General features: G+C 43.2%; 1 protein-coding gene and 1 long non-coding RNA gene across 2 annotated transcripts in view; one reads left to right on the top strand and one right to left on the bottom strand.

Annotated features, from left to right (window-relative positions):
- Positions 1-1,243: 1,243 nt before the first annotated feature.
- LOC131904277 (uncharacterized) lies at positions 1,244-13,696 on the bottom strand. Its single transcript, XR_009377718.1, has 2 exons — positions 13,494-13,696; positions 1,244-2,060 (listed from the first exon to the last, which is right to left on the bottom strand). It is a non-coding gene; the product is annotated as an uncharacterized LOC131904277 (long non-coding RNA).
- Positions 13,676-22,276, top strand: part of Cfap107 (cilia and flagella associated protein 107) — a 22,617-nt gene continuing 14,016 nt past the window's right edge. The window contains exon 1 of the mRNA XM_059255344.1: positions 13,676-13,979. Within this exon, the coding sequence (XP_059111327.1) occupies positions 13,869-13,979 (111 nt within the window). The 5' untranslated portion in view covers positions 13,676-13,868. The remainder of the gene's footprint in view (positions 13,980-22,276) is intronic.

The raw sequence follows: 22,276 nt of genomic DNA, 5'->3' as shown, positions 1-22,276 counted from the left end.
CAATCAGAGCAATTTGACATACAGACCATCCCACAGCACTTGACCTTGAAGAAAACAGGTGTGTTGTGTATAGTCTCATTGGGCTTTGCCAGTGTGGCTCAGAATGTAGAACTGTGATGCCCAAGTTTGTTGGGTGGTGGGTGGTGATGACAGTCTCTGGGTGCCCAGCTTGCTTAAGCTGAAAGCTATGAGACAGTGAACAGATTCCCCATGGTACAGGGCTCCTAGATAAGATGAATAAAAATGGCCAGAATTGTGTGCCTATGAGACCTTGGAAGTTCTGGGTGTCAAAGTTGAATTCCCAACAAAGAACCCTAAAGTAACATTATAAATATTAAAAGACCAGAGTTGGAGGAAAGCTTGAGTGCAACCACACTCAGATCACATTCAAGTGAGAATTCTAAAGAGAGCCAAGGGAACAGAGATGGTAGTGCAGACTATTTGTTCTAAGACAAAGAATTAATGCATATTGCCCCCAAGTAGATGTAAAATGGATTGGCATATGTAGATGTGAGTGTCAGGTATAAATCAGGTGGGGTCTGATGTAGGGACTCTAAGATAAGAGCACTAGCTTACCCTCTCTTATCACTGCTGATGTCTTCATCTCTCTATATGGTGGCCCTTAACAATACCCTGCTAAGTTCTTTAATAAGAGTTATGCTCATTTTTATGGGTATATCCTTTTTCCTCAACAGTCTCCACAAAAATGTCATAGCAATTTATTGTTTCTTGTGTTTTTCTGAGCTGTGTGTGGTGGTTACAAACAAGGGAATAGAAATTTCTGACTGTTCAGTACTAGGTCTATGCTATCCTTGGAGTAGAATATGTATAGTTGGTTGATTTGTACTCTTTGGTTCTTTGAAGGGCCTACCACCCAGCTCCCAAATAAATCACACACAGAGGCTTATTCTTTCTTATAAGTGCCTGGCATTAGTTTGGCTTGTTTCTTGCCAACTTTTCTTAAATTATTCTGTCTACTTTTTGCCTCTGGTCTTTTACCTTTCTCTATTTCTGTATATCTTTTTTCCCCTTCTTATTCTGTGTCTGGCTGTGCAGCTGTGTGGCTGGCCCCTTCTTTTCTCATTCCATCTTCTATCTCAGATTCTCCTCCTATTTATTCTCTCTGCCTGCCAGCCTGGCCTATTCTTTCTCTGCCCTGCTATCAGCCATTTGGCTCTTTATTAGACCATCAGGTGTTTTAGACAGGCAAAGTAACACAGCTTCACAGAGTTAGACAAATGCAGCATAAAAGAATGCAACACATCTTTCCATCATTAAACAAATGTTCCAGCATAAACATATCTTAAAATAATATTCCACAACAAATATGAAACAACCTCCCCTGGTATTTGGACTGAGTCACAGGTGAGGGTGGGGAAGCATTGAGTGCTTTCCTAGTGGAAAGCTAGATGGATGTTGGGTGGACTTTAGTATTCACTCTACTGTAGAAGTGAAATAGAGGCCCAATGAATCAAGTTCGTGGAAGTGGCAAGAGGTGCCAGAGATAAGATGATTAACTGCCCCTTGGTAGTAAAAATTCCTTTGAAGGAGATGACCACGTGGTCCTCCTATCTTTAGGAAGATTTGCCCTTGTTGACCAGCGCCTTTCAAAGGCCAGCATCCAAGTCCACTCACAATGGAATCCAGGCATGCCTTAACTTGCTTTCAATTCATTGTGGTGAAATATGGTCAGAAAGGAATTCTCATGGGTGACTTCTTGAGCTATTCATAGCTGGCTAGCAGGTGGCCGGCTTTGGAGAAAAATAGGAAGTAGCCACTAAAAACATATATTGTAGGAAGCAATGAAATCCTGGGAGCATAGTCCTCCCTGAGACAGGCCTTTGAGTTGAGGCTGAATAGATCTTCAGACTGGAGTGGGTTTTGTGCTGTGTTACTCCAGTCACTGGAGGCACACAGAGTATGGATTGGCCTTCCAGGTAGATGGGAGCTTGTCTCTTCTATTGGGAGGAGGTAAAATTGATAAGCTGCTGGAAGACTGGCCAGTAGAAATGGCTGGCGACATCTCAGGGCTGAGGGTGCATTTCCACAATGTCTTCCTTCTGTAGATCAAGAGAGAGACAAAGGACTTTTACCTTAGTAGCTGGCTGAGGGCCCTCGTAGCAAACCTGTACACCTTTCTGCTAACCCATTCATTTCTGTCATCATTGCACCACATTCATGAGGGCCACCTCCTGTGTGCAGAGTATTCAACTTCTTTGTTCCTTACACCAGTTCTACAGAGTGAGTACTCCTCTCTCTCTCTCTCTCTCTCTCTCTCTCTCTCTCTCTCTCTCTCTCTCTCTTCCTTCCTTTCTCTCTTTCTTTCCATTTTAATTTCAGACAGGGTCTCACCATTTGTGACAACCCTTTTGCTTCATGCTTGGCTTTAAAGTGAATATTATTTTGGGGAGACAGACTCATACTCTATAGCATAGACTGGCCTAAAACTTACTATGTAACCCAAGCTGATCTTGAACTCACAGTGATCCTTCTGCCTCAGCCTCCCCATTGCTGAGATTACAGATATGAACCATTGTATCTAATGTTCTCAAAATCACCTTTAAAATGAGGGAACTGGGGCTCTGAGAGATTAATAACACCAATCTCTTGATTTCTCCCAGTGCAACTCAAAGCCAGTCGATTGATTAAATGTGGTGCCTCCAGTGGGCACTGTACATCACAGCCTGACAAAAAAACTTTTAGTTGTACCCAGTGGCCTATTAGCCAAGAAAAGAAGTCCTTTTCTTTCCTATTATTCATTAAAATAAAGGAGACACCAAGCCTGTCATCTTGAGTCATTCCTCATAGACAGGCGTCAGATTTTATCTGACTTGAGTTAGCCTGAAAACATCAAGTATTTTTACTCTGTGGGCCCTCTGCTTCCTTGACTATAGCTCTTTCCGAGACTGGATGGCTTTGGCCACCATAGGAGCCCCCTTGGGTTACTACTAAGGTAGCCAGCTGAGAGTGCTTAGGAAATGTGGAAACCCACCTACTTTTAGGCCCAGACACTTCGGGTTGAGAGTGTTTTCTCAGTAAATTCCAAATATGTCTCTAGCAAGCCCTGCTTAGTAGCTTATGACCAGAACCATCTTATAAAGGACAGAGAGCTGGATCCTCCACAGACAGAGTCTCATGTGTTCTAACCTGGCCTTGAACTTGTTCTATAGCCAAGGATGGCCTTGAACCTCTGATTCTCCTATCTGAGCAGAGATTATAAGCTTGCACATCTGAGTTACACAGTGCTGGGAACCAAACCCAGGACTTCATGCATGCTAGACTACTACTTTACCTGCTGAGCCACACTCCACGCCCACTGTACTGCTTTCTTTGATTAGCAGACAATTGAGATAGAAGAATTTGGAACCTATTAAAGCTAGTCACATTTATCTCTGCTGTTCTTCATCCCACTTTGCCTCCACTGTCTGTGACAAACAAGACTCTCTGGCCCTTATCTCTTTGTCCCCTTAAACTCTGCTCTGAGTAACTGCTTGCTCGCTCATCTTATCCCTAGGTTAGCAAACATAGGTCAGGCAGTGCTAATGTCTCCACAGTTCCCGAGGCTATGACAGCAATCATCTATTTCTTACATTGCACTACTACCTTCATAGGTCGAAGAGGAGTTTCACTCCCACCCCCATACCCCCCCCCAGTAGAGTAAGGGGCGGGCTCTAGGCAAAACATCTTTGGTCTTGTGGCAAAAGGAAAAAAGTATGATAATCCTCATCCATCTATTGAGATTTCTGCTCTGAGGGATGTGCATGGCTTCTGCTCACATGGCCAGAACAGGCACATGGCCAAACCTAACCTCAGTGAGACAGAGATGCAAACTCCTCCCCAGGGAAAAATTTTAGAGCTTGGTATACTGTAACGTGAATCTTAGAAGGTCATATTAATAAAAACAAACCTGGAGCCAGGTATTGGGGTAAATTCTGAAAGATCAGAGAGACAGACCAGCCACAGCTAACCTCACCTTGCCAACTTCTCAGCTGATCTTGTTTCCTCAGACTGGAAGCCTCTGAGTCCTCATCTAAATGGATCTCAGCTGAATTGCTGCTCAAAAGCCTAAAAGCTTAACAGAATCTAGTTCCTGGTTTTCACACCTTATATACCTTTCTGCTTCCTGCCATCATTTCCTGGGATGAAAGGCGTTAGTCACCATGCCTGGCTGTTTCCAGTGTGGCTTTGAACTCACAGAGATCCAGATGGATCTCTGCCTCCAGAATGCTAGGATTAAAGGTGTGAGTGCCACCATTTTCTGGCCTCTAAGTCTATCTAGCCGCTGTTCTGTTCTCTGACCCCAGATGGCAGAGGGTGTGACTCAGCTGTAGGGGCTTGTCCAGCATGCACAAGACCCTAAGTGCGGTGCCAAAAACCAAACACTTTCCAGCTACATTAGTGACACATGAATATATCTTCCTTTTAAGTCAAACCTTAAAATATTAGAAATATGGCTAACCTTTACTTTAAAAAATATAAGATTTACTCATTTTTATGTGTACGAAGGTTTGCCTGCATGTATGATGTATGTGCATCACATGTGCAGTGGCCAAAGAAGAGGGCATCAGATCTCCCAGAACTGGAGTTACAGGCAGTCGGGAACTGCCCAACCTGAGTGTTGGGAACAGATTCTGTGTGCACCACTATGCCTGGCTCCTGCTTTGATTTTTATTTATTTACTTATTTTTGTTTCTGTCTTTCCAGACAGGGTGTTTCTGTGTAGCCATAGCTGTGCTGGCACTCATTCTATAGACCAGGCTGCACGCCTCTACTTCCCAAGGGCCAGGATCAAAGGCCTGTGCCACCTCCACCCAGCTACTTTGATTTTTTTTTAATGTGATATTGCAAATCCCTTAAAACCTGCTTCTCCATATTTACATATGCACTTATAGAAAATATGTATTATTTTGAGAGATGATTTTGGCAAACACTGTTATATAAAATACATTATTCTCTTCATGTTGTTCATCTTGTGCTATTTCAGACAACAATTCATCTTAGAAATCTAATTTAGTAAAGAGATTTATCTTAGTTTTGTTTATTATTTTTTAAATTATATATGGATGTATCTGTGTGTAGATATGTACATGTGAGTGCAGGTGCCCAGGAAGCCAGCCAGTGGGATCCCCTGGAGCTGGAGTTATGAGCTGTCTGACATGGGTGCTAGGAACCAAACTCAGGTCTTCTGGAATAGCAGAAAGTGCTCTTCACCACTGAGCCACCTCCCCAGCCCTGACTCCCTTTCTCTTTCTCCTTCAGTCTAGATCCCCAATCTATGGAGTGATGTTCCTTCACTCAACTATGCTAATCCAGAAATTCTCTCCCAGCCACGCCCAGATAGTTGTTTCCATAGTTACCCTAAATCTCACCAAGATCAATCATAGGGTCTAGTGAGATGGCCCTGTGGGTAAACGCAGCTGCTGCCAAGCCTACCAACCTGAGTTAAGGTTGTCACAGCCCCCTAGCTCCAATAGACAGTAGTTAGCGTTTTACCTCCGCCATCTTTGCCTTTATCTTACAAAGCGAAAGATGCCTGGAGTCAGTGAGCCAGCTCCTCCCTGCATAAGCTGCCAGGGTTTGTTCTGTTCTCTGGACCAAACTCTGAGCTCCAGTGCCACAACTGGTTGACTTGTTCTGAAAATTGCTGTACAAGATTGGATCAGGTAAGGACAGGGCCTGGGGTTCAGTTTCAAAGTATTTCTATTCCTCGAGAAATCCTCAAAGAAGGGAGGGGGAGCTGCTTCACTGGCAGAGCACTTGCCTAGCATGAACAAGGCCCTGGGTTCAATCCCCAGCACACAAAACAAAACCAAACCCTACAAACAATTAAAAAAAAAAAAAAACTACCTCAAGGGGCAGTCTCTATTAAAATGAAACAACATTCTGCTTATGCCACCACTACAGAGCCATTGCTTTAAAAATTTATTGTTATTATTTTTAATTGTGTGTATGTGGGTGTGGGAGAGCTTATGTACATGTGAGTGCAGGTGCCATTGGAGGTCAGTGGCTTCAGATTCCCTGGGACTGGAGTTTTAGGCAGTGCTTGGACTCAAATCCCCTGCAAGAACAATGCATACTAAGCCATCTCTCCAGCCTCAACAGATCCATTAATGGAAGGACACTTTCTGGCACTGGGGAAGTGACTTGGTTTCTGAAATACTTACCCAGTGTGCACAGTCTTGTAGCCAAATAACACTGGGCATAATGGTCCACACCTGTAATCCTTGTAGAACATTCAGGAAGTAGAGGCAGGAGGTCCCAGTGCTCAAGGTTAGCCTTCCCAAATAAGGAGTTTAAGCCACACAAAAGGGAAAGAGAAGATGGTGGTGGTGAGAACGGGTTCTGGTCTCTCTTGCTGTGTTTGCAAGGCCCCCCAGCAGGCAGATGGTCATTTACTTGCCCTCTTAATCTCTTAGTTTCCTGCTTGCCAACAGAAGGGCTTGCTCATCTCTAGTGTACCTTGATGTTCATATCAGGAATGCTTACTCGCTCAGTGGGAACTGCAATTAGAGTCCATGTTTTCATCAGATTCAGTTAGAGAGGTGCTGGCTATCAGATTCACAGCAAAGCCTCTGGTGGGTGAATGGGTTCTTTCCTAGGCCACTTGGAGCAGAAGGAGAAGTCAATGGAGTGTTCACCTCTTAGGCCTTGCTGTAGATGTTATCTTCTCCGAATTGCCTCTGCACTAGAGCATGGCACACTGCAATCCCTCTTCCACAGTCCCAAGCACATGTTATTCTGATTACACAGTTACTTGTTTGAATTAAAGTGGCCCCTAACTTCTCAGGTGGTTCTCAGGTTGAAAAATTATCTCTGGAGGAAGATAGTATCATTCTCGACCTTAAATCACTTTCATGAATAACTTTGACAGTATCAAGCAGAGGAGAAAAAGCTGGGGTGGGGAGGCACGCTGGTAATACGAATCTGCTAAAATTATAAAAGAGGAAGGGAGAGAGGAAGGGAGAAAGGGAGGAAGGGAGGAAGGGAGGAAGGGAGGAAGGGAGGGAGGAAGAAGAAGGGGCTGGAGAGCCAGCTCAGCAGTTAGGAGTTTGAACAGCTCTTGCAGAGGACCTGGATTAGGTTCCCGGACTCAGGATCTAGCACCTCCTTCTGGCCTTTGTAGTAACTGCATACACATGGTGCTCACACACCCATGCTGGCACCCACACATACACATAAAATAAAATTAAAACTTTTTAAAAACACAGTCCCTGTGTGAATATCTGCTAGATCCTCTGCATATACATTATGGCTATGCAGTTTGGGGTTTTGATGGGACTCCTAACAGTGGATGTGGGAGTGTCTCTGACTCCTTTGCCTGTGCTTGGGACTCTTTTCCTCCTACTGAGTTGCCTCATCCAGCCTTGAAATGAGGGTGTGTGCCTAGTCTTGTAATTTGTGATGCCATGTTCAGTTGACACCCCTAGGAGGCATGCTCCCCGACACACATACACACACACACACACACACATACACACACACACACATACCAAGGGAAAGGAATGAATCTGGGAGAGAGGATCTGGGGGAGAGGGGAAGTAGAGAGAGGGAGTGGGAGGAATGGAGGGAGGGGAAACCTGCAGTTGGGAAGAAGAAAGACACACAATTGTCTCACAGGTCTGCTGAGGAACTGAGCATGCTCAAGAAGGTAAAAATCTGAATTTGAAAACCAGGCTAGGACATTACAAACAGTAACTTGAACTTTTGGAAAGTAAAAAAATATTTAAAAATCAAAACTGTAAAAGCAACATGGTAATTTCTCTCTCTCTCTCTCTCTCTCTCTCTCTCTCTCTCTCTCTCTCTCTCTGTGTGTGTGTGTGTGTGTGTGTGTGTGTGTGTGTGTGTGTGTATGTGTATGAATCAAACACATTTTATTTTTGGAAAATTTAGCCCAGGCTTGCCTTAGACTTATATTCCTGACTCGGCCTTCTGAATGTCAGGAATTACAGATGTGTACCATAGACTTGGGTGCATACAGGTTTTATTTTTTATTGGACATCTCTGAAGATGACAATGTGTGTGGTGGACTCTAGGTAGAACTGTTTGAATCAACATGAAGACAGAAGAATAGAAAATAACGAAGGGGACACAGGGCCCTGGGGATACGGTGATAAAGTAAGACAGGGGCATATTGCTGTCCCAGAAAGGGAGGGAAAGGGTAGTGGATTTGATACTTGAACAGAAAGCTTCCTGAACAGTTGAAAATGTTTATCCACAGATCAAAGTAGTACACAAGTAGCATAAGGCAATTCACCCCAAACAGACCAGAATGGAGCTGCAGAGAACCAAAGAGAGAAGATTGAAAATAAGTGCTGGGCAGTGGTGGCGCACGCCTTTAATCCCAGCACTTGGGAAGCAGAGGCAGGAGGATCTCTGTGAGTTCAAGTCTTGTCTGGTCTACAGGGTGAGTTCCAGAAGCTACATAGAGAGACCCTGTCTCGAAAACCAAAAGTTAATAAATAAACATTGAAGAAAACAAAAACCCACCCTCTGGGTTGGTGAGATGGCTCCATGGTTCAAGTGTTTGCAGCATCAGCTTAACAACCTGAGTTTGATCCTCAGACTCCACGTAAAAGGCCTGATGTAGGTTGGAGAGAATGCTCAGCAGTTCAGAGCACTTACTGCTCTCGCAGGGGACCCAGGTTTGATTCCCAGCACCATATGGTAGCTCACAACCCTCTGTAACTCCAGTTCTGGGGGATCAGACACCCTCTTTTGACTTCTATGGGCACCAGATACACACATGGTACATATATACATAGGACAAACACTCACACACATAAAACAAATAAATAAAATAAAAACCAGATGTGGTGGCACACATCTGTAATCCCAGTATTCCTTCAGTGAGATGGGCAGTGAAGACAGGAGAATCACTGGGAATCTTGAGGGTCAGCTATCCTGGAGTACAAAAAGGGACAGGGACAGAAACAAGAGAGACTCTGCCTTAGCAAAGTGGGAGGAGAGAACTCCTGAAAGATGCCCTCTGACCTCCTCATGCTGCTGTGGCATAAATGCATCTACACTCTCTTGTGCATATTCTCTCTCTCTCTCTCTCTCTCTCTCTCTCTCTCTCTCTCTCTCACACACACACACACACACACACACACACACACACACACAAAGATTTAAAAAACAACTCAAAACCCAACTACCTTAAAATAATTAACGGGAAGGATCAGGCTAAATGTTTGACACAAAAGCCTGACAATATGACTTTGATCCTCAGGACCCAGAGTGGAAGGAAAGAACCGATGTACACATGTTCAAATATGGACATCACACACACAAACTAAAATAATAAAATTTAAAATTTAAGAAGAATTAGTAGTTTGACTTATGGTTATTTTCTCAGAAGTAACAAGAAAAGTCAGGAAAGAGTGGAACAATCCATTCAAAGTATGAGCAAAGTTAACCATCAATAAGAATTCTGTGTTCAATAAAAATGCTCTTCAAAGTAAGAGCAAAGAGAATGTTTCCAGATAAAATAAAAACAGAGGAAGTTTGGTGTAATCAGAATTGAATCAAAAAGGAAATTTATTCTGCAGAAGAAAAACGACCTCACATAAGAAGTCAGAGATGCAGGAGGGAATTAAAGTATGGCAAGGAGAGGATAAACCAAGACCATCAGGTCTCTCCATCAACCAAGCTAATGGATAACGGAATTTTCCCAAGTTCCTGCCCTGAGAAAATTCCTCCCAGAGTCCTGGAAAGATGCTACATACGGCGAGGGGTATCTGAGGGAAAGGAATCTATATATACTATGCTCTTTTGTCCGTTAACTTTATTTCTTTATGACAAAATTCTATCTATACAGCTTCAGCCCTGTCCTTGTTAGGATTCTGCTGCGCTCCAGTGGCATGACCGTAATGTGCAGTTCAGGAGTTAAGCAAAGGGTCTTGCATCTTACGTGATCAGTGTGCGCTGTGACTACAATGTGGTCATGCAGTCAGTGCATGCGTGGTGTAGCTCTGTGGGGCCACCTGTGCCTTAAAGAGCCATGACTCAGGCCCCACCCTCTAGCTTGCTCACGTGCACGCGCATGCTCTCTCTCTCTCTCTCTCTCTCTCTCTCTCTCTCTCTCTGCTCTCTCTCCCCTCACCATCTTCCCTCTCTCTGCACATGCTTTCCTCCCCAGGCCTGGTTCTCTTGTTGTCCCCCACACCCCTCTTCCTCTTAATAAAGCTCTAATACTAATACTGGGTTCTGTTGTGACCGTGACCTTTCCTTGCGATAGCCAACACTGCCACCAGCGCCATTTATCATTTATCGTTTCAGTCCTCACATTCAGCTCCTCTCTGTGCCCAGTTTTCCTGTCCTCATAGTTTTAGTAAGCTCCTATGCTTTTCACCTGATCTTCGTCCTCTGTTCCTTCATCCTCCATCTATATCCTTCCTGGCTCCTTACCCCTGGCCCTGATAAACTCTACCACAGATCTACTTTACCCTCCACGGAACCTCTATCTTCCTCTCTTCTCTCTGGCCATTGGGTTCTGTCCTTCCTCTGGAATTCCACTCCAGTCCTTACTGCACCTGGTTATGCAAAAAGCCCTATTGTCCTCAGTCAATCTCTCTGCCATGCCCCTAGGCCTGAGGGAAGGAGATGGTATTAGCTTCATTTGCACAAGAAACAAAGCCATGCATCTAGGAGCCTGCTTGTCTCCTAGGCTGGGGGTGGGAGGTTAGTTACCTAGAAGTTTAGCAGGTCTGAGGAGCTGAACTGGTTGCCAAATGGTCTGGGAATATTTGGGCATGCAAGAATTTCATAGCAGAAGACAGCTGGAATATTAAGGCTGTATAACACCAAATATTCCATGATAAATGGCTTCCCATTGGAGAGACCCTTGGCCGGTCAAAGTACAGCTTTAATACACAGCTAAATCTCTATAATACATTCTTGTAGCCCGGAAGACCAAGCAGTCCTAGGACAGAATTCAGGCTATCACTGGAAAGCGCCTCAACCCAACAAGCCATCACACTGGCCCTTGTTTGTAACTCTTCTGATCATGCATGTGGGCAAGATCCAAAAGTGCCTCCAGTGCAGGTGTTTCTAAGGGAAAGGGGGCACTTGGGGGTATCCTGCATGTGTTTGCCAACCCAGAAGCTCTCTGAACCCATCCACTTCTAGCTTTTCAGGTGTCATACAGAAATGGCTGAAAACATCATTAGCTACTTGTGATTAATTCAGCCTTCAAACTCTGGCCCCTGGCTCTGACTCTATCTAGGAGTGTACTTAGCTCATTAGCACAAAATTCAGAACTGATGGAAGGGAATTTACCATGAGTGGATGTTTCAGGAACTGGGGGTATATACCTACCTATATATCACAATATCAGAAAAGAACATCTCGATGAATGCTGTGGGACAAACCTTTAATCCCAGTGCTCAGGGGTCAGTCAGAGGCAAGTGGATCTGTGAGTTCAAGGCCAGCCTGTTCCATGTATTGAGTTCCAGGCCAGCTAGAACTACATAGTGAGACTCAGTCTCAAAGCAAACAAAACTTGCAGTTAGCTGCAAGGGTTATGTAAGGGCTTCTTTCCTAGCTATGTATGCATGCAAGGATATGAAGTGTGCTTCCTTTCTTTGAACAAAACACTGTCACAACAAATGAATGCAGAAGAATGAGTGAGAATTCAACTGCTTCTTGTCAAGCTCAGGCATTAAACATACTCGCAAAAAATGAATGCATAAAACCATGCCATTCTTCTCACACATTTTTGTTTAAGGAAACAAAGTTAATTATGTCATTTGCTTTTCTTATTTCAAAATTAATAAGCCTATTTAAGATTTCTGTTTCAATTTTTAATATGGCAAGTATCAGAAGCTGCTGAGAAACAAAAAGTCAGTCGGTATACCCCAATGTACAGCTTGTATTAGCCAGGGTTCTCTAGAGGAACAGAACCAATGCAATGAAAATGTATTACAAAGGGGATTTGTTCGGTTGGCTTACGTGATGCGGGCTGGATATCCAACAATGGCTGTCTACATGCTGAAGAGGCTGAGAACCTGTTGGCCCTTCAGTCCATGGTGCCGGATGCCTCAGTCTGGTGCTGAATGCCTGAAGACTCCTGGAGAGCCACTGGGTGGAAGCCCGAAGAAACTGGGTTCTCATGGTAGCACAGCAGCGGCAGCACTTGGCAGCAAGAAGTGGAGGCTGGTGTGAGTGGCCCCGACTTTCTCCTGGATTTCCTTATGTCTGGGCCAGAGCTGAAAGGTGCTGCCCACTATGCGGGAACAGTCTCCCCCTCAGCTAACCCCTCCTAGAAATACTTGCCCAAACCCCCCGAGCGGCATATTGCTTAGTGGATTCTAATCCAATCAAATTGACAACCAAAAGGAATCCTCACAACAGCATTTGCCAATTCTGTGATGTAAATATTCCCATTGTGACAGATTTTAAGCAACTAATGTGATTTCAGAGCATTCGGAGAAGACAGCTGCTCTTGCAGGTCACAGTCTGGTTGTAGCTCTACTCAATATAATGTTTATGAAGAGGTCCTAAGTGGGGCTGGAGAGATGGCCCAGCGGTTAAAAGCACTGACTGCTGCTGCAGAGGTCCCGGATTCAGTTCCCAGCACCCACGAGGTGGCTCACAACTGTCTGTAACTCCAGTTCCAGAGGATCTGATATTCTCTTCTGGCCTCCATGGCAATAGGCATGGATGTAGAACACATGTAAGCACACACTCATACACACAAAATAAAATAAAACTTAATTTTTAAACAGTTTCTTTTATTAGTGCATCTTTTTTTGGTTAATCCTTTTCCTTTTTTCTTTCTCCCCTTTTTTTCCTCTTTGCTTCTTTCTTCTTCGTCTCCTATTCACCCTCTTCTTTCCTGCTTTGCTAGGGTTTAAAGTAAGAGACTTTTCACTTTAGGCAAGTGCTCTGCCACTGAGTTACATAATATTCCCCTAGATCAGGCTTTCATAAGAGTTATAGAACATTGCATCATATAGACAGATTCCACCGTACTGAACCAGCCCTCTGTAGATAGATATCTTGATGGCTCCTGATCCTTTGGCCTAGAGAATAAGCAAAATATGGGGCTCTGTCCCACTGAGCTGAGCTGAGGTCTATTCATTAATGCATTACAACCTCACCTTAGCACCCAGGACACAGAATGTGAAGTGCTTATGGAATGAATGAATGAAGACTGAATGAATGAACCCATATTGCGTTAGCTGCAAACACAATGCAGGATTCTTCATGGAAGCCCCTTAGGCAGTGTTACAGACAGGGAGTGAATGGAACCCAGAGATTTAAGCGGGAGTTAGAATGAATGGAAGTCTCAATTGTCCCCCCAGGGAGCTGGGTGTCTTTAGGCACCTGAACTTCTCTGTATTTCAGTGTCCTCAAGTACAAAGCAGATACCATTTTGGCACCAGCCTCCAAGGGACGCTGTGAGTGGCCATCTGTCAGTGTGTTAGCATGGACTCACATATCAGCATTAATGAGTATTAGAATTCAAACCTTCAAGAAAGAGTCCAACTCACCCCAGTTACAAAAATGTGGCAAGGGTGGTGCCCCTCTTGTAACAGGGGAGACACCTGGCCTTTCACTGCTGCTTTCACGGTGGTGCTTTTCAGTTTGACCCCTTTATGTGGGGCCAGCTCTGCTCCTCCAGAATCAACTGCCTCCTAGTGAACAGGATCTGTGGCCCTTGTCTGTCGCCATGGAGACAGTCAACAAAAGAGAATCCAAGTCACATCACTCTGCCTGGAGGGAAGTGAGCTCTCCAGGCTTGGTTTTAAATTTCCTGAGCTGGACAGAGTGTTGGCAGATAAGGAGATGAACACTAGAACAACCCCCCAATACCTCTCTGTCCCCTGAACCTGCCAAGTCAACTGGACGCCTGACAGATCCTTACCATGTTTACGACTGCAGCGGTTCCTCAGACGTTTTCTACCCCAAGCTGGCAGATTGAAAAGCAGTATTCAACGAGAGTGCTCATTGGAAACTGGGTGGAAGAGAGGAGGAAGGTAAGACAGGAGAGCCAGTGGGAAAATAGCTCAAAGAGAGGAGTGAAGTCATGGCTATTCTCAAGTGTGAGACAGCCCATAGCCGAATCTTAAGATTATGGTGCTAGGTAGAATCTTTGTGCTCTACATAGGAAAGATGCTTTTACACAATAATTAAGATCCCTCCTTATGTCTTAAAGACACCATAGCAGGGGTATTAATACAGTTGTACCTCTAACTCGGTTGTAGCTGGAATGTTCCAAGGTATCAGAATATTCCCCAGTTTCTTTGTACTTTTAAATTGTATTTATTATTGTTTGTTTTGTTGTTGTTTTTGTTCATTTGTTTTTGTTTTTTTGTTTTTTTAGATAGTCTTTCCACATACTCCTGGCTGTCTCTGAACTCACTATTTAGTCTAAGCTGACCTCGAACACACAGAGATCTGCCAGCCTCTGCCTCCCAAGTGCTTGGATTAAAGGCCTGTGCCACCACCTTTGTACTTCTTTAAAGTTTTTTACTGGGCTGGAGACATGGCTGAGCAGTTAGGAGCACTCACTGTTCTTGTAGAGGCCTGGAGTTTGGTTCCCAGCCCCTCCCCTGATAGCACTTCACATAGAACTCCGAGGGATCCAATGTTCTCTTCTGGCTTCCTTGTGCTGTATGAACACGGTTCACCTACATACATGCAAGCAAACACTCATACACATAAAATTAAAATAATGCATAAATCTTTAAAAACAATTTGTGTGTGTGTGTGTGTGTGTGTGTGTGTGTGTGTGTGTGTGTGTGCAGATGCCTGTAGAAGCCATAAGAGGGAGTCATATCCACTGGGACTGGAGCTACGGGTAGTTTTGAACAGCCCAGTGTGGGCAATGGGAACCAAACTTGGACTTCTGCAACAGCAGTAAGCACTCTTAACTCCTGAGCTCAACATCCTTTGAACTTTTATTTGAAGACTTTCTACTCTTCTCAGCCTGGCCTTTCCCTGACCATAGCCCCTACAGAGGCAGTCATGGCACGCCCTGCAGTGACATTGATGGATATGTTGCTGCTAAGTGCACGTATTCCACGGCTCTGCCCTGCCTGTGTTCAGTGTCTGCTTTCAAAACAGAGCAGTTTCTTAGTGTTGTTTCGCCTGAATGGGCCACTTGAAACTGAATATCCTCCTTTGTGGCCAGCAAGAATGAGCCACTTAGAGCTTTGCAGAGACTGGGATTGAGTTGTTCAATTAGAATAGTACTTGTTTAGCACACATGAGGCCCACCCAGGGTTCAGTTCCCAGAAGTGCATAAACTAGGAGGTGAGGTGTTGCACACCTACAGTCCAGAGATCTCAGAACTCAGGAGATAGTAGCAGAAAGATCTATATTTCAAGGTCATTTTTGGTAACAAATTAAGTACAAAGCCAGACTGATGTGTGTGTGTGTGTGTGTGTGTGTGTGTGTGTGTGTATAGATATATGATGTATAGGTATATGATATATATAAAGATATATAGATTATGGTATATATACATATATGTATATATACAATTTTTTTTCTTTTCAGGGATACCTAGACATCCTCGGATAGTCTTAGGAAATGAGAAAGGAAAAGTGGTTAAGACAGAACTGCCAGCTTTGATATAGGGAGAATGGGGAAAGTTGGTGGTACTTTATGTTGACCTAAGCAGACCTGTCTATAAGACCTGGGATTTGAGAACCTTAAAGAATAGGGCAGACTACAGTCTAATGCTGCAGACAACTTTACTTCAATCTCATGTACTTCTATACATGAATGAAACAAAGAAGGCAATGATCTAAGGAAGGTTGTTTGAGTTCAGAAAAACATGTAAATAAACGTCAGTAAGCACATACTAATTATCAACAGAGCAGTCCTTTCCCAGGGCTTTCTCGGGACAGATCAATTTAAAAACAATGTCTGGCATGTACTATAGATTATATTTGGGAAAGCATGAAATCAAGGCAGAACGTCGTATCCAGATTCAGGGTACACTGAGGACAGTACTCAGCATAGCCTTTCACCAGGTTGGGTTCTATGTCTTATAAATTGAATGTAAATCTTTGCCTCAGGAGGTATAAAATGACGTCCAAGAACATTCCAGGGATCAAAATACACTTGAGGTAAAAAGCCCTCTTTTTTTTTTTTTTTTTTCCTGGAGCCTCTCTCATAGTTCCCCAAGGCATTGTTCACCATGGATCATTCTTTTGACTGTGTTTCATCACTTCGGATAACTAGAAAAGATTGTTTCCATGGAGAACATTAGCCATCCCCAGACATGGCATGAGTCATCATTAACTTTAACTGTGCTTGACTGATGTAAGGAAGAGAAGCACCAAGGGGAAAAAAATTACCAGATGAACAATCAGTTAGGGTTCTCATAGGAGAAAGCTGCAAGGGACTCCAGTCTATAAATAATCTGTTATGGTGCCTATAGGAGAAGCTACAAGGCAGTCTGGACTATAAATGTCTCAAACAAGAGATAATGGGTAGAGAAGGTCAAAGGTTGTGCATAGCCTTAATCTCAGCACTCAGGAAGCAGTAGGCAGATTTCTATGAGTTGAGGCCAGCCTGGGCTACATAGGGAGCTCCAGGCCAGCCAAGGCTACATAGTAAGATTTTGTTGGGGGTGGGGAGGAGAGGAGAGAGGAGAATGAGTAGAAGAATCTAATATAATACCCAAAGAAAAAGCTAGGGTTTGGTGGCATATATCTATAATCTCAATACTTGAAAAGGCTGGGCAGGAGGGTTGTAAGTTCAAGGCCAAGATAGGTTACGCATTGAGACCCTATCAAGAGAAGGGAAATAGCATTTTAGAGGGAAATTAAGATAATTAATAGGAAGTGTGTATGTGAATATGATAAACTACAGAAAAGCTCAGGCAGGATGTGTGCCAAGAAAAGGCTTGGGAATTGATTCAGCCTTCTTGATGGCTGGCCCTGAAGACCAGCTAGTTAAAAATAAAAAGGTCTCCCCCATGCATATATCTGGTCAATAACGAGTGGGAGAGTTGTTTTTTCAGCAATTAAAAAAATCATTAGACATACAAAGGAAAAGCAAAGCATGCCGAAAGAATAAACAAGATAGCAACCTTTCTAAAAAAAAAAAAAACCCAAAAAACAAAGAGTATTAATATACCCTTAATTCCAGCACTCAGGAGGTAGAGGCAGGCAGATCTGTGTAAGTCTATGCATCTCTGTGAGTGTGTGGCCAGCCTAGTCTATATGGTAAGATCCTGTCTCAAAAAGAAAGAAAGAAAGAAAGAAAGAAAGAAAGAAAGAAAGAAAGAAAGAAAGAGAGAAAGAGAGAAAGAGAGAAAGAGAGAAAGAAAGAAAGAAAGAAAGAAAGAAAGAAAGAAAGAAAGAAAGAAAGAAAGAAAAAAGGAAGGAAGGAAGGAAGGAAGGAAGGAAGGGAAAGGGAAAGGAAATGAAAGGAAAGAGGAAAGGAAAGGAAAAAGAATGGCTGAAAATACCGAAAATACCGCTTGAAGGAGTACATACATAGCTTTGTGAATCCAAGAAGTTCAAGAAATTCCAAGGAGAATAAATGTAGAGAGAGACACACTGGTGATAGCCATGGCAGTCAAACTGTTAGAAATCAAAGACAGCAGGGACTCTTAAAAACACGAGAAGCGTGGATAGAAGAGGTGGCTCAGAGCACTTGTCACTCTTACAGAGGGTCTGGTTCAGTTCCCAGCACTCACACGGTGACTCACAACTCCTGTAACTCCAGTTCCAGGGGGTCTTATGCCCTTTTCTGACCTCCAAGGGCACCAGGCTAGCATGTGGTACACAGACATACATGCAGTCAAAACACTCATACTCGTGAACTAAATAGAGCTACAGAAGAAGAAGGAGGAGAAAGAGAATGAAAGATAAATAAATGAAAACAAAACCCACAAACATTGACTTGTCCAGTAGGAGAAGGAGAAAGAACGATAAAGATACATAAAGAAAACAAAAACCGTAGACAATAACTTGTCCAGTACAGTACAATAACTTATCAGAGAGTCTATCAGTGGAGTTTTTCAGCAAAAACCTAGAAGCGGTAGGGTGATATATTCAAAGCATAACAAAAAGTAAAAACTGTCAATTGAGAATTCTATAGCTCACAAACTTTCCTTCAAAAATGAGAAAGTAATGAAGACATTTCCAGACAAGCAAAAGCCTAGGATATTTATCTGCCCAGAGCTCTGGAGATCCAGAGACCCATCTTTGAGGTAATCAGTCAAGTTGAAATGAACGGATGTTAGCTCACTTAAATGAAAATACATAAAGATGAAAACCAGTATTGTGTAACTTAAAATTTGTAAATACCTGTTATTTTCTGCACAATTTAGAAAAATATATAAAAACTGTAGATTTATGCAAATAAGCACACAACTCATAATGGTGGAATTTGTGACAGCAATAAAATAAAACAGCGCTTGCAAGATGGCTCTGTGTGTAAAGGTGCCTGTCACCAATCCTAGTGACCTGAGTTCGATCCCTGGAACCCACATGGGTCCTACAAGTTGTCCTGTGAGCTCCAAATGTGTGTCGTCGCATGTGGCCCTCCCTCTGCCTAGTCCCCATGCATTTAAATAAATACAATGTGATAACTTTTTAAGACACGCTTTGGTTTCATCTTAACAAACATACTTAATAACCAATTAAATCATGAAATAAACCTTTTAAAATATTGCTTTCATTTGCTTCAGCAAATCTCAGCTTTCATAGCTCCATCTGCACAGCTAAATAAATAATATGTAGTAAGAGTCTGAAGAATACTTGTAGCTGGAGACAGGTAGAAGTTTATAGTTTAACAATCCTTATACTGTGCATGTTTCTTCTTATAAACTGTAGGTTTTGGCTTCTTGGGTTTTTTTGTTTACATTGGCAGAACACTGATATTGTGATTAATTGGGAAACTTGCTTACAGATTGCTGTATGCCCATCAGATAGATCCCTATATCATTGTTTACTTTAGCAATGCAATTGCTGATAGGGAGGCAGGTGGAAAGGTAGATCTTGAAATGTGTAAAAGGTAAATTTTAAAGATAGCTTTACTTTGATGCTGGAAATGGAACACAGGGCTTTGTGAATGCCAGGCAAGCACACTGCCATTGATCTATATTCCTAGAGCTCCAAAAATATAATTTAAAATCTTAGCTGGGCATGGTGGTGCATGTCTTTAATCCCAGCACTTTGAAGGCAGAAGCAGTGGATCTCTGAGTTTGAAGCCAGTGTGGTCTACAGAGTGAGTTTCAGAACAGCCAGGGCTACACAGAGAAACCCTGTCTCAATCAATCAATCAAACAAGCAAAAGTTACATTTATTCATTTATTTACATTGGGGTCGATGCCCTTGCCCTGAGACACTATGGGAGGAGAACTTGTGGAACTCAGTTCTCTTTTTCCACCCCATGTGGGCTCCAGTTATCCAACTCTGGTCATCAGAGTTCATGGAAAGCCAATGGGCCTTGAAGAAACTTCTTATGAAGTTTGCTTTCAATGTGGCAAAACTAGCCATTTGGGCAAGAAACTGCTGTTGTCTTGACTGCTGACAGTATGCTGTCCAAATTGGACCAGCAGGACACAAAGGAAAGCGGACTGCCAATTTGTCAAGACAAAGTAGGACAGTCCTTCTAAAATTCACAGAAAAGTCTGTCAGGTATTCTAGGCCTCTAGGCTGAAGAAGGATGCCCCCATGTTACACAGGAACTTTAGGTGACTGTCCAGGTAGCCAATTATTTGTTGTTTCTTTTAGTTTTGGAAGTTGCTTGCTCTGCACTTCCTGTTTACTAAGGTAATATTATATCCTTCTGGGGTCTTTGATGGAGTTGAAGACTAGATAGTCACAGTTATAGTTTTCCTTAGCTACGATAGGTATAGAGCTTTGCACTCATCAAGATAGAATAAATAATGAAGTATTTTCTCCAAATATGCCAAATACAAATGGGCCAGATATTGTAAATGTAATTCTTACCCGATAATTGTCCTTATTGTTTTATTATGTTAAAACAATTCCTTTTTCTTTAGACAAAAAGGGGGAAATGTGGAATAATCTTTTTGAACACTGTGAAGAAGGGTCACTTGAATTGGTTTAATAAAAAGCTGAACTACTAATATCTAGGCAGGAGTTTTGGGGCAGAGAGAATGCTAGGAAGAAGGGTGGAGATGGGGGGAGTCACCAGCCGGACATGGAGGAAGCACGACAGGTAGAAGATGAGGTCACAAGTCATGAGCCACGTGGCAGCAAGTAAATTAATAGAAATGGGTTAATTTAAGTTACAAGAGCTAGTTAGAAACAAGCCTAAGCTATCAGCTGAGCTTTCATAATTAATGAGAAGTCTCTGTGTGGTTATTTGGGAGCTGGCAGCCACAGAGAAAGACTTGCTATAGAAAGCATCTTCGCTGGCTGAACCATCCTGGCTGCCCTGTAATTTTAAATGTTAGAAATTCCCTACTTGAATTAGGTTCAGTTTTCCCACAGTTTTGAGAGGACAGGTGAAAACAAACATGGAAAACAAAACAGGTTGTGTCTGTTCAGTCTGAGGCTCTTGCTGCTAATTACATTCTTGTTAAGTGTGTGACAGTTCACTAGTAAAGTCAGCTTATACTTGGTTGAATATCATTGCTGTGGGAAGTTATACGGTGTGTTGTTCAGGGCTTGAATGTCTAGGTTTCAGAAACTTTGTATTAAGTGTTTGAATATGATAAGAAATTACAATATCATTTTGTTTAGTCTAAATCTGTGGCAGGCCTTGGAATAAATCTTCACTAAGTGATTAAAACAAGGGCTGGGCAGATGGCTCCACAGTTAAGAGCACTGGCTGCTTTTGTAGAGGATCTGGGTTCAATTCCCAGCACCTACAGAGTGGTTCACAACCATCTGTAATCTGATGCCCACTTCTAGCCTTCACAGGCCCCAGACACATACACAGTACACATACACACATGTAGGCAAAACACTCATACACATAAAATAAAAATACATACAATCCCTTTTTAAAAAGTATCTCAAGATGAGTGGTGGTGGTGGTGGTGCATGAATTTAATCCCAGCATTTGGGATGCAGAGGTAAGCAGATCTCCAAGTTCAAGGCTACCCTTGAAAGGCCTGGCAAGAGCCTTTTCTGACCCTATGTAGAATTAAATAAGAAATCAGCAGCAAGGCTGAAAACATGGCTCATCAGTTAAGATACTGCAGAGGACCCAAGTTCAGTTGCCAGGGCCCACCTCCAACAGCTCACAACCACTGGTAACTCCAGCTCCAGGCCACTCAGCACCTCTTGGCTCTGTAGCCACTTGCACACACATTTGCACATGCACACATTCACGATGAGGGGGGAAGAGAGAGAGAAATTAGATAGCAGGATGTAGTAGCACTTGCTATATAATCCTAGCACTCAGGAGGCTGAAGCAGGGATATAGGGAAAAATTTGGGGCCAACCGGGACTATAATATAGTGAGTCCGAGACCAGCCTGAGCTACATATTGTGGCCCTTTTTATTTTTTAAAGGAGGGGGCAGGAAAACCATGAAAACAAGACTTGGCTAATTGAAAATATTGACAAGGGGTTGGAGAGATAGCTCAACAAGGGAAAATGTTTGCTTGCCTTGTGTTATAGCTTGCTTCCTGTTGTTGTGATAAACATCATGACCAAAAACAGCTTAGGGAGAAAAGGGTTTATTTGACTGACATGCCCCAATCACAGACAAGGCAGAGCAGGAACTCAAGCAGGAACAGAGGGAGGAGTGCTGCTTACTGACTTGCTCCCCATGGATTGCTCAGCCTGCTTTCTTTCATAACCCAGGACCACCTTCCCAAGGTTAGCCCGCAGTAACATGTCCTCCCACAACCATAATTAATCAAGAAAATGCCCCCCGTAGACTGGTCTATAGGCCAATCTGATGGAGGCATTTCCTCAATTAAAGTTTCCTCTTCCCAGATGACTCTAGCTCAGTGCCCAGCTGACAAAAATCTAACTAGCACATCATGTAAGATGGATGACCTGAGTTCAGATCCCAGGAATCCGTGTCGAAGCTGGCTGTGCGGGCAAATGCGGGATCCTAGCACCTGCAGCAAAAGGAGAGAAAGAGACAAGCATCCTCTGAAGCTTGCAGGCCAGACCAGGCTGTGCAGTTCAGTGGCCAGCAGCGAGAGACCCTCTTCAAACGGGGGAAGGCAAAGAACGACACCAGATGTCCTCTGACCTCCACATGCACAGTATGCAAACATGGGACAACACATGCCACATACCACACACACACACCATATGCAACACACACACACACACACCATATACAACACACACACACCATATGCAACACACACACAC

This window comes from Peromyscus eremicus, chromosome 2 (assembly GCF_949786415.1).
Source record: "Peromyscus eremicus chromosome 2, PerEre_H2_v1, whole genome shotgun sequence".
Lineage (NCBI taxonomy): Eukaryota > Metazoa > Chordata > Mammalia > Rodentia > Cricetidae > Peromyscus > Peromyscus eremicus.
The sequence above is the reverse complement of the archived record's forward strand: the minus strand, read 5'-3'. Positions and strand labels throughout refer to the sequence as shown.